Source organism: Pecten maximus, chromosome 18 (genome assembly GCF_902652985.1).
Source record: "Pecten maximus chromosome 18, xPecMax1.1, whole genome shotgun sequence".
In the NCBI taxonomy this organism is placed as follows: domain Eukaryota; kingdom Metazoa; phylum Mollusca; class Bivalvia; order Pectinida; family Pectinidae; genus Pecten; species Pecten maximus.
This window is the reverse complement of record NC_047032.1, coordinates 12762311-12779420: the sequence shown is the minus strand read 5'-3', so window position 1 is coordinate 12779420 and position 17110 is coordinate 12762311. Positions and strand designations below refer to the sequence as shown.

Sequence of the window (17110 nt, the reverse complement as noted above, 5' to 3'; positions counted from 1 at the left end):
CGCGCATGTATCTTTACTAAGATACTATGGCGCGGGAAGGATGTCATAATTAAAAAATTTTGCCTAGGCAGAAATCGAATTTTGCCTAGGCAAAATTCCATTTTTGCCTAGGCAGAAATCGAATATTGCCTAGGCTGAAATATTTTTGCCTAAGCAATATTCGATTTTTGCCTAGGCAGAAATAATTTTGCCTAGGCAAAAATATTTAATTATGACATCCTTCCCGCGCCATAAGATACATTGTATACATTATACAATAGCCATATCCTGTCCAAACTGGATCAAGAGTTTATAGTGTCACATACTTTGGTTGAACTTGCCTTGTACGATTAAAATTATTCTTTTAGTCTGTAAATCGCCGCTAAAGTCCTGAATGGCCGTCTAAATTTCTACTCTTCGCTTTAAATATTACTGACAAGTTCTGGAAAAACGAATGTGTACTATCGCGAATGTGTACATTAATACGGAATTCTGTTGCAAATGATTCGATTCCTCCATGTCTTTCCTTTTGGTAATATGTTGCTACTTTTATTTGCCGTGATAATGCCACATACGACGTCACTAGAATTCTAAATAGGTTTTTTTTAATCTTTTAATATCCGAACTACATATTATGATATCGCCGAGATAAACGGTGGAATAAGAAGTTGTATTAAATAAAAAAAAAACACTCACACAAATGTCCTGAACTTGAGCTTTCACGTACAGATATTGAAATCATTTGTATGTCAACATATATAACAGGGGGGAAAAACCATCATCAATCAATTTGCTGTCAGCAAAATACCCTTTAGCAGACAGCGTTATTTCAACCAATCAGATTCGTCGTCTTATCGCCGAATTTGACACACTGATGCATTGTGGGAAATTAATTACTACTTCCTACTTCGTTTGACACGCCGCACTTTCAGCTCGTTTTTGAGTTACAGTTGTGTTATCGGCATCAAGATGGGAATGCGTCGAGGAAGAAGCACGAAAAATCCACCAATTTTCAGCCACGAGTTCTTTATACAGAACCATGCGGATATTGTGTCATGCATTGCAATGGTGTTCGTCGTTGGTCTCATGTTTCAGGTTTGTTACAAACGAAAGTGATCTGACGCCGGTTGGCGTCGAGCCAGTATTTTATTTCCATATGTCGGGCATTTTCTGTAATATATCGTGTGACTGTATTTACTTTGTCACTTCCTATTTATGTGTATATGCAATGAGATTTGAACAGCTACCAGATCGTGTTATGCCACATCGATTCTGGTTTCTGATTCTATTTTGTGTTTTCCATCATTTGAGAATGTGACGTGGCGATAAATTGGTATGAGGTACTGTACCCGTTTTCTCAATATTTGGTAACGGGTTTATTTTGTCCAATATATCGCTCTATATATTTGAAGTGTTAAAGAATGAATAATCCGTCATACTATCGCACCATTACAGAACTCACGGTACAGCGTCAGACTGAGATTGCACATATTAAATAGTTTCCTGTTTGAATTCGTGTCGTCCTGTTCTGTTTGATTGATATTAGCATAAATGCATTGAAAAAGTTGTAACCATGCATGTTCTCGTTTCCTAATACACCAGTCAGTTTTTGGCGATATTGAATTCTTGCTATTGGTTTTAAATACCACACCAAGAGTCTTCATTAGTAAAATAATTACTAGTACATGATTTACCATATGGACAGCTTCGAGATGGTGTAGATGCTGAAACCATGGCCAGGTGTTAGTGGTTTAACCAAGTTCATACTATAGGGTAGACTTAGCTGCAATCTTTTTTTAATAAGGTTATATTTTTATGTTACACTAAAACATTGGGTTTCAATGTAAGTGACTTTTAATATGTGCTTTGTACACCAGCAGAGTTAGTCTAATCAAGAGTGAAATATTAGATATTGGCTGAATGCAAGATTGACATGTAAATCATTGATATTAATTGTGTCTGAGTATATACATAGAAGACGTATATATCTGACTGTAAATTTACCTTGGTTATATATAACTACAGGAGTTTGCCTTTTGACATTCTATCTAAGTCCATGACATTATATATACAGGTATATTTCTTATGGATTATTATAATTATAGATTCTTAATGAAAGAATGTCAAACTTCCAGCTGTCCATCAATCATGCATTAATATATGCATAACATTAATGATTTACACACTTAAGATTTAGCATGAACCTCCTTACATTTCAATTGCTGTTCATTGCAAATAATTTTTTGTAAGTGACATAAGTTTAATATACTGAAACTAGATTGTTTTTCTTTCTTTAGCTCAAAAATAATTGTTCTTTATATTATATGTTAAGTCAATAGAGTTTAACATTTCTGCTATAATCTGATTATATATTTACTTTAGTGCAGTGCAGTGATAAATCCGCATGCAAGTTCCTGTGTCCTGTACATGTACTATTAGAATTTTGATAGGACTCGCAGAATATCTGGAAATAGTTTAATTTAACACAGTTTTTCTTGAGGAATGCCTGTTTGTTATGAAACCAATAGGTTATCAACACATTTACTATACTTTCATAATTAAAGTTTCATTACATTGAATTTGGGTTTCTGTCACTTAGTTATAATAAGACATCTGTGATGTAGTTTACCGAACCAAAAATTTAGAGTTGAAGTTTGCAAAGTTTTTAATTCATTATACCGTATGTAAATTATATTTGTTCTCTCTTTACATAGGCAACAGCACCGGTAGCAACACTATTTGTAGCTCTTCAGCATAATGTCACCCGGAATGGCACTGGTATGTATAACTCTACAGCTACGTATACTTCATCTAGTGCAGCATTTTTAGTACCATAATCAGGGCATCCAGCTACCTACCGTATTTGACCTAATAACGGTGCATGGCGCGGGTAATTGACAGTGGGGGCACCCTTATTAAGATTAGTTATTCTGAAGTTTTATGAAACAGACTATACCTTATAGCAGAATACCCAAGGCTGTGGAAACGGTAAAATATTCAGTCATAAAAGTATTCCAGATGAAGATATCTATTCATTATCATATATTAAGCTTAAACATCACTTGAATATTCCTGTAAACTTGTAAACCATGCCAGTTGATCTTTAGACCAGGGAACGTGTGTTCCACCATTTGGGTTCAAATGGAACTCTTTTGTGTTCTATTTATAGACACAGGTGATTTCCCAGATCATATCAGACATCGTTTTCTTTGACCTAATAATTGATTTATAATGTCTTTTACTAGCTTTCTGTACGTTCTGAACAAAAGTTATTTATCAACAAGAATGAAGTCTTTTACTTTATCTTCAAATAAAAATGGTAATTTATTATTTGTATGTGTGTTTAGTTTCGGTTGCTCTTTGCATTGACATGTCATCTGTAGGAATAGACAAAATGTGGCGAAAACTTGTGTTCCAGTTACTTCATTTGCTGAAGAAAATTGAACACATAAAGTAGCTAAACATTTCACATGAATTATTACTATTGATCACCATTTTGACAATCAGTCAAAGATTTATTTCCTTGAAAAAAGGAAAAATAGTGTGATGTATTATTTATCCCAAATTGTGTAATTACTGTATTTTAATGAACCCCATATAGAATATGTAGAATTAAAGTGAAAAATAGGGGGGGGGGGGATGCTAAAATTGAAGATTGAAATTGACCACCTTTACATTGTGAGTACTTCTACTACAGATACCTCAGCAGATGATGTGGGCTTGTATACATACGGTCGTAAAGACATCTTCTCCACGCTGTTCTATCTTCTCATCTGTATCGTGGTACACGCCGTAATTCAGGAGTATGTTCTTGATGTAAGTATTCTCGGACCTTCATTGACTCGCTTAAAAAATTTTAGTCAGTAAATTTTTGTATTACGGTACTTTCTTCAAAATATTTTTGAAAGCTTCTTAAGCTGAAAGTGCAACTAGCTTCCCTTTTTGAGTTGATTCAAAAATATGAATGTTTCAATTAGACATTGTCCAGAGTATATGTAGTAAGAGCCATTTAGCTTTGTGTTTATTAGTTATAATTTACCCAGCTCGTCAGACCCATATGAAAAGTTGAAATGTCAAAAAATAAAGCTGAAGTCAGTTTTAAACATCTGTATTATTTAACTCTGTTTATATGGAAATGTTTGATAATTGTTTTCAAAAGGAACAAACAAATATTTAACAAATTCCTACAAAAAATACTTGTTATGTAAAAGTCAAATCAGACATGCATTTGAAGGGTCTAACGCATGACCTAGCAAACAGTTAATTTATAACTATAGATTATCGGCAGTCAAAAACCGACATCTTGAAGGTCAAAGCCCTGAGGTCAGACAATTGCAAGCTCTCTCTTATTAAATATTCCATTGTTGATATTGTAGAAGCTGAACAGGAAGATGCATCTGTCTAAAGTGAAGCACAGCAAGTTCAACGAGTCGGGCCAACTGTTGGCGTTCTACTTTGCCTCGGCTGTCTGGGGAGCAGACATCATTGTTAGAGTAAGAAAGCATGTTCATGTTTGCTGTGGGTTCCATAGAGACTGCGCTACTTGTGGTCCTTGATTTATTAGTTATAGAAAATTATTGTAGTTATGTTATTTTTATCTACTAAATGTACTTAAAGTAATAAGATATGCTGAAATGTTGTTTCCACAAAATCTTGTAATTCAAAGAAAACAAAATCAAATATGTATGAGTTAGGTGTAATTGACTCACTTGAGTTTTTGAATACTCAAGTGAGTAATGAAGTCAGCTTAAATGTATTGTAATTTTATCATACATCAATATAATACCTATTTTGATGAACAATTTTCTGTTTCCTATTCAGTTCAGTGATTAATTATGGGTCATCATTGTGATGGTTTAGACTGAAGTAAGCTACATTGATATCATTAATACTGATATAATATGTATTCAGTGGACTTGTTATTGTATTTCCAGGAAAGCTACATCAATATAAACCAGTTATGGGAAGGCTATCCTCATGCAGAATTAACGTAAGTCTCAAAATATTAAGACCAGTGTATTGTGTTGGACAACTATTTCAGGAATAATTCTAATTGAATTTACATGGTATAATGAAAAATCTTAAATCTAACAAATGTTATTTGTTTCTATCATTTAAGATTATTTCTACTTGATGGTCTTGGTAAATGCAGTATTAAAAAAGGCCGGGTGAAATTTTTGATAGGGATATTATTGAGTATTACAATAGTTGGCTTTCTTGTTTCATTATAATAATGAGTTGTCTCCCTTATTGCAGGTTTGTGGTGAAATTTTTCTTCATTCTACAAATAGCCTACTGGATCCACTGCTTCCCAGAGTTATATTTCCAAAAAATCAAAAAGGTACGATGTAATCCACACCAGTTATAACAATGAAAACAACATTTGGAATCATCTGTCAATTAGTTTGGTATTTTGCGTAGCTTGAAAACTTTTTGTCATTATATTAAATACATGACAATCAGGGCACCCAGTTAACCCTTTACCTTAGCAATTTCTGGAGTCAAATCACTATTTCTCAAAAATCTGAGATTAAAACATAGGTCAAAGACATCATTCAATACCAAATCAAATATAATTTCTGGGTGTCAAACGCATACTCTCAATGGTCTACTGGATGCCCAAGTATTATCAAAAGTTGCATTACTCACTTTAGATGTAGTTCTGTTTATATTTAGGAATTGTTTTCATACAAATTTAAATACAGCCGATGTAGTTTATCTTATTTGATCTTTAGTACTTATTGTTGTATCATTATGTTAATTACAGGAGGAGATCTCATCTCGTATACAGTATGCTTCCCTCTATCTCGTGTTTATTGTCGGAGCCTATGTACTCAAGTAAGTACTCATATGATATAGTTCGTGTGTTATAGATCTCTACTGAAAAAAAAGCCTCACGTTTATGAAAGTAAGTTAAGGTGATTTCCAAATTTCTATTCTGAATTTTGCAGTCGCTGGTTGAATATAAATCAGAAATGTTGAATTTTTTTCATATCTAAGTAACTGTTTTTTCCCCCTCTTCTGTCGAAATAATCAATGGTAATTTTACGCATATAAAATAACATGAGGTATATTTTCAACCTTAATAACAATTGTCAAACATAAATTTTATCAGACATAATCTTATGCAATGACTTATTAGTAATATGTAGGTAATAAAATAAAGACATTTCGACATTTCCTGCCATCAAATGTCCACTGTTAATTGTTGATCAATCTTTATATTTTCGGACGTGTGTTGTCTTGTTTAATACAGTAATTTTTTTTTTTCAGTTTTAACCGTGTTGCCCTCTGTATGATGGTGTTGCATTATTTGGTGGAATTTGTCTTCCATTTAGCAAGACTTCTATACTTTGCTGAGAAGAGTGAATTAGCTAACACAGGGTAAGTAATGTGTATTTAAAAAAAATGTGGTAGTTAGGTACTAATTAGGGTTCATTGGTTTTCTCTTCATGTAGAGGAAATTAAGCTGAGATTTGTTACAAGAAATATTGTTTTGTGGAAACAGATTTCAGATGAACTGTCAGTTCCAATTCATATCCGTTTCAAATCATCATCACTGTTTTTGATTGAGTTATGACCCTTTGAACTAGGCAAGGCTCGGGAGGACAATTATTACCAAACTTCAGAAATACTTGATATGGTACTAGTTTACTTTTTAATATGAACAAAAAAAATATGCTAAATGAATTAATTAATTTGAATTATTTTTTTCAGATTCATGGTTTTTAATGGGCTGTTTGTACTGGTCAGACTTGGAACAATCATTCTAGCTGTTCTTACATTCTGGTGAGTATCTTGGTAAGGTGTTATTGTTCAAAGGCCTTATTAGGCTATTTGTATATCATAGTCCTTCATACGGTAAATTCTATTCATACCCCCCTTCATTTCTGTGTTAAAATCCGTGCATTGTATGTGTAGCAAAACTAGACTTAGCCGGTGGCCAGGTAGCTGATATAGTTACAGTATCTGTCTAAGAGTTTTAGAGGTCCTGGGACTGTTCTGTCTGGTTGTTGTATTTTCCCTCTCCCGTTATATTTTGTGTCTAACTAAAACAAATTGCCAATGGATAGTGGTACAGGGTCTCATGTGTGTCTTTGGGGCCAAATAACCCAGCTCAAGATTATTTGGCCTGAAATGACCATAACTATCAATGGGATGATCAGCATATTCAATCAATCTTCAGCGTCAAAGACTTTATTGAAGGAGGGAGGAATGTAGCAGAATTGAACCAGGCTTAGTGCTGATGGCCAGGTATTTCAAATGGTTGCCTGAGTGTCTGTCTTGAGTTCAGAGGTTCTGGGTTTGAGTCCCAATATGGTGTTTGCCTTTTTCCTCTCCTGTTTGAATAAAAGACATCCCAAAAGAAGTGAATACCGTATTTATTCTAATAAATGCCCCCACCCTAATAAACGCCCCCCCACCCTTTTTTTGGAAAGAAAATTCCTCAATTCGAGAAAAAGAACTTACCGTGGCACATCCACGTGTGTCCAGAGGTAATTATTTAAAGGATATCCAACATAAAACTAACACAAACCACAAAACAAAGTTTCAGTAACTATATACACAGTACCACTATATCGTATCAACAAACGTTAATGTCCCGGGCTGTCATACGCGCCACTGACCTCGCTGTCATCATCACTTCCGGTGGATTCACTTTCACTTTCACCGAGTTCAACTGCACCTACCATTAAATTTTCCAGTACATCCTCAGCTTCCTGGACGTCAATATTTTGGAATTTTACTGACCTTCCTCCTCCCTTACAGCGTTTGGATGTTTTAGAAATGTTTTTTAGTTTTTGTTTGTTTTGGCACCAGTCCCGCACTCGTTTCCGGTCAACCTTAAACACAGTAGCTGCCGCATGTTTTCCCTTTTGCTCGGCGTAGTTTACAACTTTCACTTTGAAACTTACTTCATATAACTTCACTTCAAACCCGACATGATTGATAGCAGATATAATAAACTACAAGTGATGAGAGTAAACTGGATCGTGACCGGTTTATGACGCAATTTAACACACTCGACCCCGTGTTTCAAACAATGTATATGTTGTACGTAATGTACAACTACCGTAAGTATAAATAACAAAGTTTATGTTTCTTGCAATTTCATACACAAAATGTTTGTCACTTAGTTTTACAATGTTTTGGATACATATACACATGTTTCATGGTGTGAAATGGGTACATACAACATATCTCACAACTTACCGACTCTGAAATTTTGATCTCCATTTAACGCCCCCCCCTTGGAAAAATTTCACGCCCCCAGGGCGTTTATTAGAATAAATACGGTAGTTATTTGTTTGAATGTTTTTAATGTTCATAATAATTCTCCTTCCCTTGTTTTTTTTTAAATTTCTTCAAGGAGTTTGTTTTATAGATAAAGTTATCTTCCTTTTTTACCAGGTATGGTTTAGACCAGAACAGCCAAGCCTCTGTGGACTTTGCTGCGGGAAACTTTAATGCTCAGTGGGTCAGGTGAGTTATCCATTAACAAAAGTTTTTATTTTATTCTTCTGTGAACACACAACTCAGATATTGTTTTGTACACTTACAGTATGTGAGAAACTTGAGAGGAACGGTACTGTTCATATACAAATAAATTTCAATCGCATAATGACAGTCATCGTTCTGACTAAACATGTGTTAAAGACTAGGTATTAAGGTTTTATAAATATGAATACATTGCATTTTCCAAATACTGACATAATCTCACTTGGAATCGGATAAAAGATTTTAGCCATTTTGGGATGTACATGTAGATTCTGTAATGATCTGCACTCCTCAGAGCCTGATTTTGTTCTTTGCAATCTCTAACCAGTTTGGAAATAGAGGTTACACAACGAGTGGTTGTTGGATATGGAATTTATTTCACACGAGTAAGTTATTTTTTTAAAGTTACAAAAGACACGAGCTTTAGCGAGTGTTTTTTGCAACTTTTAAAAAATAACTTACGAGTGTGAAATAAATTCCATATCCAACAATTTCGAGTCGGGTGACCTGTTTCTACCACAATAATATCGGCTTGAATCAAAGGGAAACGTGGCCAAGTATAATTTTGCGCATGCAAATAAAGTGTACCGGTGACGTCCGGGACCCGGTGATGTGACGTCATTAGATTATTGATGACGTTAATAACAATTGCAGCTTGGGTCAAAGTTCACCGTGTTAGCCAATCAAAATGCGTACAGAGTTTATACCACATGTGGTATAAACAGATTGTTAATCAACAGCTGTAATGATTAACTGATGGTCTGAGAGTTGAATAACACAGGGTATTGTGGTAGAATATGTTTTAATCTTACATTATTTCTTATAACATATAATCTGACATCTGTGTGATATGAATTTAATCTCTTTGTAGAATTATATTGTTGATATTTGTGAGCTATGAATAGTATTTCTGTATTTTTAGAATCAATTGTCTTGCTGCTGTGTGCCTGCTTCAGGCCTGGATGATGTGGAACTTTATCAACTTCCATCTAAGGAGGCGAAGGGAAAAAAGTGCTGCCTCTCGAAGGCTTAAGTCACCAAACAAGAAAAGAAACAAGGGTAAGTCAGCACGGCTATTCGGGGGGGGGGGGGGGGGGGGGGGGGGGGGGGGGATTAGTTGGTTTTCTGGCCTTCCCTCATCTGCTTCGAATTAAAAAAAAAGCCCCTCATCTTATATTCTTGGTTAATTTAAACCCACTGCAACAAGTTGTTCTGGAATCAAAGTATCTGTCTTTTCTTCTGTTTTGGGAAGATGCTTTATCTGAAGTGATGCACTGCTTACCCCCAATCAGTTGAATGTTGATACACATGAACAGTATACAAGTTGTGTGTAGATTGTATATATTATTTTAAATGTTTTAATTATCGTTTGCTACCTGAAGTAGTTGCAAACTTCATTTTCATGTGACTTATAGTTTTCAGTACATTATCTGCTGTCCTGATATGATCATATTTATTGAGTCAATATATAGTCTTTAATAACAAACATTCTAGACTGAAGTATTTTTCCATTGTGAATTGATAAAATATTCCATGACAATCTTGTTTTTAGTAACAACCATTCTAGACTGAAATATTTTCCATTGTGAATTGATAAAATATTTCATGACAATCTTGTTTTCAGTTGCAGAAGAAGACATAAACTCGCTGCCAGAAGTTGACCAGAACACGGCCACTGAGAATGGAAATGTGAGGGCACGCAAAGGCAAAAAGATGTAGAGACCTTACACAGGGGTCAGTCATTAACAGCTGAAAACAAAGAAATACTGAAGTATTGATCAGTCAAAATTTCAACATGAACGATAAAATCTTTCTTGATGTGAAGTTATCATTTCTGGTAGTAGATGTTATATTTATAAACAGCCACTGACTGGTTGAAACTCTTTAATTGTGATTTCTGTTGGTGAAAATGTCTCATGATGTAATTGATGGATATAAATCTGCTTTTGAGTAACAAAGCATCTTTGGTTGTACATGTAAAATCATATTCTTGCCATTTAAAAAAAAATTGGCGTAATTCAGCATCAGGTTTGAGTTTAAAAATGCATAATTGATCACGGTAGTTTTCTCACGATCTAGACTGTTCAAATTTTCATGCTTTAGCTCCATGTCGAGTGAAAAGTTTAATATGTTTCACTCCTGAAAACTCTATCTAATTCAGTGTGGGTTTTTTTTTTCGCTAATAAAAGTTTTTGGATTTCAATTTTTTTCCGGAAATTAAAAAGTATTAAAACACACCTTCATACCACCAAATTTCATAATGTTTTAAAATGTAAAAAAAAATTAAATGTATCATAATTTGGTATAATGAAGATTTGAATAAGGATAGCAAGGGACTGTTGATTTCAAAAGTGAAAAAAAAGACAAATGCATGCAAATTCCTAACTTTGGGGAGACAGCAAGTGTTCTGTAATATTACTGATTAATGTCCCATTGTTGTGGTCTAGCTACATGGAATTAAAGTACATATAGGTATTGTTACAGTATATGTTGATATTGATATATGTGAAAAGCTTTCAAAATTTAACATTTTTTCCCCAGTTTGACAAATTTGGTTCCATAAAACCATTTAACATTGTTTGATGATTAAAAGATTCAAGGTGACTAAAAGAACATGTATGACACTAGGCATATACATTAATATGTAAACTGAAATCAAAAGAGCGTTGGGTTGTTTTTGTTATATAAACTATGGTATTATGATGCTGGACATTGTCTGCTGGCTCATTCTGTTGATATCTGGACCCAATACTATCTATGTATAAAATATCGGACGCATTGCAACAATATTTTGTTAAATCTCAAAATGTGTTTGTTGATTTTTTTTTTTTTTTTGCGATTTATCTAAAGAGTGTAATTTTGTTTCGACTATAGTGGATTGTCCTGAATTCTAGGGCAGATATAGTTTTCAGTTTATTACAAGAAAAGTGTTTTTTTTCAAAATTGTTTTTAAAATGTTATTATTAAGGATGTATGCTACCTTGTTGAGAAGTGAATCTCTTCTGAGATAGTTCCACACTTGGAAGCCTGTTTTAGATTTGTAGTTATGTTAAGTACTAAACTAGTAGTAGTACTGGTATGGTCGATGGACTTATTCTTGATGACAAATCTGATATGAAAATGGAAATTGACAACACTTTGGAAATTACACAAGAATTGATGATGCTTAGGTAGATATCCTATTTATTTTCCTACCCAGTCGATATGGAACATAAGGGAGATAACTCAAGAATGATAGGTGGTTTTAGAAGTTGTTTAAATAGTTCATCAATACAAATTACAAGCATGGTATTAGGTATAAATTCATGAGGATATGCCATACATACCTTTGTAAGCTGTTCACCATTATTTGTGATGTATTTATGTTTAAAAAAAAATCATCATGTGAAATTGCAATTTTCATGACAAAATCCTGTTTCGACAACCTCTTGTTTAGTGGGTGGAATGATCCTTTTTTGCCAAAATTTATAAATAATTTGTTGTTTGATGTTGAAACTGGGACCAAACTCTAGTGCTGAATTTCTGATGACTTTCATATGGTGCAAATCTGGTCTTTTTATTGAGCTTATGTCAACACTGGAGCTGTCCTATTAAAGCTACGCGAGATTGTGTAAATAGTTGTAGGCCAGTAAGTCAGTATTGTGAAGAATATATAGTGGACATTATGATAAACATATTTAGAAATGTGTCTGTAATGCAATGGTAGATTTCATCAGATATTAGCTGTTGAGAGGTATTTTTGAGCTACTCAAGTTACTTCCCTTTGCTTCACTCGTTAAGTTCCATGTAAACCCCAAAGTTCAATGCAATGAAACATAATATTTCAGTATTTTATCTGAACACTGTCAGAAAGATTTAGCTATGGTGCAGAAATTTTCCTACAATTTTTCAACTGGGTCCAGGGTCCATTGAATTGGGAATTTCTACTTAACAAAATGTGACATTGGGAAAATTGCCTTAGTATAGGACTTTGTATATAAAGCATACTTCATCATTCAAAAGTGACTTCAAAATTGGGAATTTTTTAGTGACAAATTGGGAATTTCACAAGATTTTTTAAGAGGAATGGGTCCTTTTAACTGACCCTGTTTCTAAAGTAGACAAAGCCCTGTGGTGTGTATTAAACATTGAATAATAGCCTACAATTACAATTAAATACTAATTGGTTGTTTTTTCAGACATAAATACAACTAAAACAAAAACATAAGATATGATGAGGGAAACGGAGATTGTTGTTATACAGTAAATCTCTAGAATTTAATTCTGTCCTGGATTTGTAATCAAAAGAAAACCTGATATAGTAATTGTCAAATTTGTCAAATTTGAAATATTCCAACATGTCGGTGTCCTTGGACCTCATAGGTTGGCAATAAACACCAGGGTTACATAAATTACAATAACAAATTTACCAGGGTTACACATACCAGGTAATTAAATTAAAAATGCAAAGTTTTGTATATTAAAACCTCTAACGATACAGTGTTGTGTTATGCAATTTGTTAATGAACCCCAAAATATTTTTGTCCCATTTTCCTTCAGGAAGTCGTGTACAATTTGTTGCCAACATTGGTGAATTATACATGCTTTTTGAGATGACTGACTAGAACAGCGCCATAGAGTTACTGCCCTTTATTAGATACCGTGTGGTACATCCAATACTCGGCCATGTTTACATCAATCCAGGGTCAGGACTGCTAATCAAAGATTTGACTTCAATTTATATATGATTTATTCACTCAATTCCTTGGTCATGTTTTACATCACTATCTAAGAAATAGTTTCAAAGATGCACTTTTCCATCACATGACTATAAATGTGGGTTGAACCCGGTTCATATTGATTTTTGACAATGCATTTACATGTATCAAGATATTGTCCATAAATACAGACGCTAAGATATTTTCAAAAAAAAAAGAGGAAAAATTGTTGTAAAGCTAATACATTTTCTTCTAGTCGATACAGCACTGGAAAAGTATAATTATGAATAGAATGTTCAATGTTGCATTTTATGTTAAATAAACTGTTGTTGTTTAGATGTTGTAGGAGCTTTTGTTTGTATTACATTTGTTTTTGAGAAATATCTTAAAATTTCTTGCATTATTAGCCAATAATTCAAATATTTCCAGATTCTTATCTTTGCCAAAATCTTATTGCATCTTTTTTGCATTCATATTATATTAATAATAAATCTGGTAGCTGGTCTTGCAGATGGTTTTGATATATTTAATGTAAAATATGCAAAATTATATAAATTAAATATTAGGAAATTATTTCATTTTTAAGTGTTATATATGTGTCTATTTAATGCCGAAGTTTATAGGAGACTAGTGTCAATTAAAAACATATACAGTGTAACTGTTGATAACTGGAAAATAATCCTTTAAAATAATTCCAGTACTTTTGAAAAATATTTTTATGATCCAGCTGATGGTTGTCGCCTTGAAAGCTTGTCCTAAAAAAAAAAAAAAAAAAAAATCAGTATGTACTTTTGTCTTGATCAACATGATTCTACAGAAAAAAAACAAGCTCCTGACCCACAATCCATATACTATATGTAGTACATTGTATATATGTATCATGATATACATGGACTGTGTAGTTGTGAGTGAAGACCCTGTGTTCAAAACTGCATAAGTAACCTACAGGTAATAAAAGTATCGGACTTTATGATTAGCATTAGTGGACATTGTTGTGAAGTGACTAGTTCCTTTGTTTAAATCTAGGATCACATACTGTTCCCTGGCTATTAATATACAACTGTAAGCTCATCTTTAGAGATATGCATGGCTCTTGCTTCATTGTGTAACAGATAAAAGAATTTTCACATAACCAACCTGTAATCTAGCGAGTTACACCTGTATAAAATATTTTTGCATTTTTCACTAATGTATTATACCCTGAAACATTTTCTATTGACTGTGCCAGTCAAGGAATATATTGTGACGTCATAATATGGAAAAAGATGTGAAGTCATGAATGGCTGAAAATGGCTGTCCTCAATTGATCAAGTCCTCAATGTTTTTACTTTAAAACCTGTCGAAATGTAAGTTTTCTGATCTAAGTGATAAAAAACATCATCGATTTGTTTTCATTTAACATACAATTTTATGAACTAAACTCCGGAAGTTTTTGTTTTGTTTTTTGTTTGCCAAGGCTAGCAAAATTTAAAAAGACTTAATACTTTCATAAAAAGATCCTATATGTACAGTGTATATATACTGTGTAACAGGTGCTGAGGACCTATGACTTAACACAAAAATGGAACTCTAGAGTGAATATATTTAGACTGAACACACAAAAGAGGCCCAGAGTGAGTATTTTTTATTGAACCTTAAGCTTGCAGTATATTTAAAATTAAAAAAATATATATATATATATATAAAATGGCTGTGAAAAAAAGCGTTTATCATAATTGCACTACATTGTATGTATAGAAAAACACATTATAACTGGGTGAATGTGTTGTTCAGTCATAGAGAAACCCAGGGCCCTATCCAGAAAACCTAGTTGAAACACGATACAAAAAAAATTCCTGAATATTTCTTATTGTGTAAATCAATGGAATTTTCTAATAACAACAACAACAAAAATATTTACAAGTGGTAGATTTTGATTCTTGATTGATTCTCAAATTAAGGTGAGAATATTTGCTCACAAAATTTGTGATATAGGGCGAGACATTTTCTATATAGAACTGTGCTATGTTGGTTGTAGCTGGCTAAACCAACTTAGTACTCTAGTCATGCAATTTTAAGAAAAATCAAATGCTATATTCATCCAGTAATAAGCCCATGCCTGGTAATAAGCCCACCCATCATCAGTAAAATAGTAACACATGCTATTGTCATTGCACTGCTATAAGCCCACCCCCTTGTATGGTAATTATTGCATTAAGGTTGTCTCCCCTCTGATCAGGTTGGAAAGGGAGATAATTAGCTAGATATGATAATTAGCATTAAATTTAGTCTAGAGATGGAGATCTATTTGTTGTTAACCACAGGAACTTGGCATGAATTTCCAACCCAGGGTCTATATTAGATATTATTTTTTGGGAATAAGTGCCATGGCCCTGTTGTGAAAACTATCTTTAATAATAAAATGAGCGAAGTTCACATAGTGTATTATAATGAATTAAAACCATTCACTAAATAATCAATGATTCAGTTTGAAATTTGTTTCAGATCTTCACATATTTTAAGGGGGGGGGGGGGGGGGGGGGGGGGGGGGGAATAAAAAAATTCTACCAAATAAGTAAACCTACATTAGGATTTGGTTGGTTCATGTAATTCACAAGGTGACTGTCAGACAATCAAACATTAATCAACTGTTATTTAATTGGATATAACCATTTTCATCTTATGTTTGAATTAATAACTCAGACAATTCAAAGACTAAGGTTAATTTTGCTGTTTGGAGTGAATTTTGTCCTAGGCTGTATGTCCTAAGAGAAATAAAGGTTGATGGGATAGAAGCAATCAGTTACACACTAGTGCCATGTCTGACCTTTATCATTGGCTATATCATTGACTGTTGTATTTGTTATGGTTGTTGCTGCATTTAGATTGTCAGATTAATAGTCAAAGATCTAAATAATTTTAATTGAAAACTACAGATAGAAAAATGCATGTAGTAGTATTTTTATGTTTAATCAATGAAATGTTTTTAAACTTTTCAACATTAACATTTAATTATGTAATAAAAGTTTCTGACCTTATTTTCACCAAAAGAAATTGTTATTTTTTTGCCATTTAATTATTTATTGATTTTCACAAGAATGTATCTTCAGCTCACCTGACCAAAAGAGCCTGGTGGGGCCACTCGTCTGTCAAGCATCAACATTTCCTTTTAAACAACTTCTTCTCATAAACCAAAAGGTCCAGAGTCATGATATTTGGCCATTACTGTGCTAGAAAGGGCTGCGGAGTTTGTTCCAATTAATGGCATTGACTTTCAAGGTCACAAGGGACAGATGTGTAAAAATATTTAAGCAAGTTCTTTTTAATTACCAAGCTTTAGGCCCATGGTCATAGGCCAGAAGCATTCTGAAATGAAGTACTACAATGTTTGTTCAAATACATGACCTTGACCTACTTTCAAGATTACATATATGCCAGAAGCATTCTGCAAAATGACCTAGACCTTCAGTCAAAATTACATAATGAAATGTAACGATATTCAGGCAGTAGCATACTTTGAAGAAGGGCACTAAGTTTATTCAAATGAATGACCTTGGCCAACTTAGAAAGTAACAGGTGTCTAATGTATTATGACTTCTCCTTAACCAAGAGGTGTGGAGTGTTTATATTGAGTCAGAGGCAGTATCATATTAGGATGAAAGGCTACCAGGACCTCAGGGCACATAGGCTTGTGTTGGTAGCATGAATGTATTCTTCATTTCAGGTCTAGTAATTGCATATATGATGGATGGATAGGTATATGAAATGTCTCCTAGTTGGGATCCAAGAACAATTTAGCCAGGGGAGGAGCTGTGTCGCGAGACTAATCATAGTATGAATGTATCCATCTCTTACCAAGCAATTCAATATAAGGTCAAGAATATTGGTGGCATGGAACCAGGACATTCAGTAGACCCCTGAGAGTATGTTTTTGACTCCCCAACATCATATTTGAC

General features: G+C 33.6%; 1 protein-coding gene across 1 annotated transcript; it reads left to right on the top strand.

The window, feature by feature from the left end:
* Nucleotides 1-880: 880 nt before the first annotated feature.
* Nucleotides 881-16192, top strand: LOC117317105 (translocating chain-associated membrane protein 1-like 1). Its single transcript, XM_033871902.1, has 12 exons — nucleotides 881-1074; nucleotides 2694-2757; nucleotides 3677-3795; nucleotides 4356-4472; nucleotides 4914-4969; nucleotides 5236-5320; nucleotides 5747-5817; nucleotides 6253-6363; nucleotides 6697-6768; nucleotides 8392-8463; nucleotides 9401-9537; nucleotides 10103-16192. The coding sequence occupies exons 1-12, from the start codon at nucleotides 949-951 to the stop codon at nucleotides 10195-10197; spliced, it is 1125 nt and encodes a 374-aa protein (XP_033727793.1). The 5' UTR covers nucleotides 881-948; the 3' UTR covers nucleotides 10198-16192.
* Nucleotides 16193-17110: the final 918 nt, after the last annotated feature.